The sequence below is a fragment of the Monoraphidium neglectum genome (assembly GCF_000611645.1).
Source record: "Monoraphidium neglectum strain SAG 48.87 unplaced genomic scaffold scaffold04357, whole genome shotgun sequence".
NCBI classification, from domain to species: Eukaryota; Viridiplantae; Chlorophyta; class Chlorophyceae; order Sphaeropleales; family Selenastraceae; genus Monoraphidium; species Monoraphidium neglectum.
In genome coordinates this window covers 3,063-5,161 of record NW_014009272.1, presented here as the reverse complement: position 1 = coordinate 5,161, position 2,099 = coordinate 3,063, and the positions used below count along the sequence as shown (strand labels likewise).

Sequence of the window (2,099 nt, the reverse complement as noted above, 5' to 3'; positions counted from 1 at the left end):
CGGCGCGGGCGCGGCGGCGAAGGACGCAGGGGCGGCGCCGCACCACTCAGAGAACGGCGCGGGCGGCGGCGGCAATGGGGGCGGCGGGGAGGAGCGTGTTTTGGCGCTGGCGCTGGCGCAGTTGGAAGAGGAGGTCGCGGCGGAGGACCCCTGGAACGGAGATCTGACCGTCCGGCTTCTGGACATGCCTTTCGTGGACCAGATCGCAGACGCAGCGGAGATCTCCGCGTGGCAGGTGTAGGGGCGGCGCCCCTCGCGCTACCCATTTTGGGCGCCGTGCGCCTGCCCCGCAAGGCGCTGCGCGCGCAGCGGTCCGCGGCCTGCTCACACGCCTTGAAGCGGACGGTCTTGTGTGCGCATGCGCATGCATGACAGCATCAGGCAGGGTGTGGTGTTGTTGCTGGCGCTGCCAAGCAATCCGGGAGCCCGCCACCTTACAATGGGTTCTTGTGTCGCCTTCTTTGCACAATGTTGTGGTCAAGACGGCGGCCGCCTCTTGGATGGCATGTGCTGCCCACATGCCCTTTGCAGGATCATCCTGTCTGTAATCATCGCGTCTGCAATTAGCACCCGATGCTTTTGTGTGGAAGGATGTCTTGGGTTGATCCAGGACGGATCAATGGGCGCAGCTGCCAATCAGATCACGGGGGCGCTTCAAGTGCTGCGTCATATAACTGCTGCGTGGTGGATGAGTGTGTGCCAGATCAGCAACCGCTGTTGCTGGGCGGCTGCCCAAGCAGCTGTAATTGTATCGAGACAAAAGCAATCCGCCCGCCCCCCCCCCTCCACGCTGACGGGGGTTGCGTGGGCGTCAGCGTATATTCTCCTCACCCATCTCTGATCCCCCATCCTAAACAGCCCACACCCAACCCTCCTCACCCTTGGCCACCACCCCAGCCCCACATCGTCACCCCTCTTTAACGCCCCGAAACTCCGCCCCCAACCACCGGTGAAATGCCACGCTAACCCCACCATGGGGTGGTGATGAGGGCGGGCTGGAGGGGTGGGGTCGTCCCACCTCTATCTCCAACCCTCCCTGGCCACCCATCCCTCCCTCACCATGTGGCCACCACCCCTTACCAATCAGCACTGCTGCCTCCGCTCTGTCTCTCACACCCCTGCCCCCAATTCCCACCACCCCTACATGCTCTCCAACCTCAGCACGCCTGGCGGCGCGCCCGCCCGCCCCCCTCCTCTGCACCAAGGGGGCCGACATCCTTGACCGTGCTTCCCCGCAGACTGGTCCTTCTTGATATGCTGCAGGTTGCTGGGTGGTAGCTGGTCCCCTGCAGACTGGTAGTGGACGCCCGCCATCTCAGTCATACAACGCTGATGCTTGAATGCCCACCCCCATGAGCCTGGATGACTCCAGAACGAGGCAAGATGCTGTAACATTCCAAATCCTTAGCCTGAGCCTAAGGCTATGCCTGAGACTCAGCCTATGCCCAAGCCTGTATTTTGATGCGCGTGTCGACACGCAAGTTGGCATCCCGCATTCAAAGAACCTCGCCCCGTGCTTGCAGCGACAGTGATTGATCCCGCAGCGCTTCGAAGGCCATCGCTGGTGTGCCCGCTGCACACCATCGCGGCATGCGGCACCTGACGCGCCCGCCCGCAGGTGGCACGCACAACTTGCGCGCAGTGGGTGCTGCCATCGCAGTCGTCCAGGCATCAGCTGGCGATCTTCCAGGTGACATAAGCAAAGCCAGGGATTGTCATGGCGGGTTGCGCCAGATGCAAGGTCCGCCGGTGCCCCTACGCGGGTGTGGGAATTCCACGCACCCAGTTTTTTGGGGGGGCATCGGGCAGCGGTGCNGGCACCGCCAGCGGCGCATGGCGCCCTTTGCCGTTGGTGTACGGTACGCTGGCGCAGTCGTATATCAAAGATTGTGCTGCGATGAGCTTTTGTTACAGCCGCAGCATCCATGGTTCGGGATCAGACTTGGGATGTAGACCTCGCGAGCAGTGAAAAGTCCCATCCCGAGCAATGGAAGTTGCGGCTACGGTAAAAGGAAGTCGCAGCACAATTGGATGTATACGAACACGCCAGCGGACCGCGACACCACCGGCAAAGGGCGCCATGCGCCGCTGGCGGTGCC

The 2,099-nt window shown here is 62.8% G+C and overlaps 1 protein-coding gene across 1 annotated transcript; it reads left to right on the top strand.

The window, feature by feature from the left end:
- Positions 1–22: 22 nt before the first annotated feature.
- On the top strand, positions 23–241 carry MNEG_14250 (hypothetical protein; the record flags this gene model as incomplete). The annotated part of the gene is made up of 1 exon (XM_014037278.1): positions 23–241. A coding segment is annotated over one exon (219 nt), but the record flags the coding sequence as incomplete, so codon positions are not given.
- Positions 242–2,099: the final 1,858 nt, after the last annotated feature.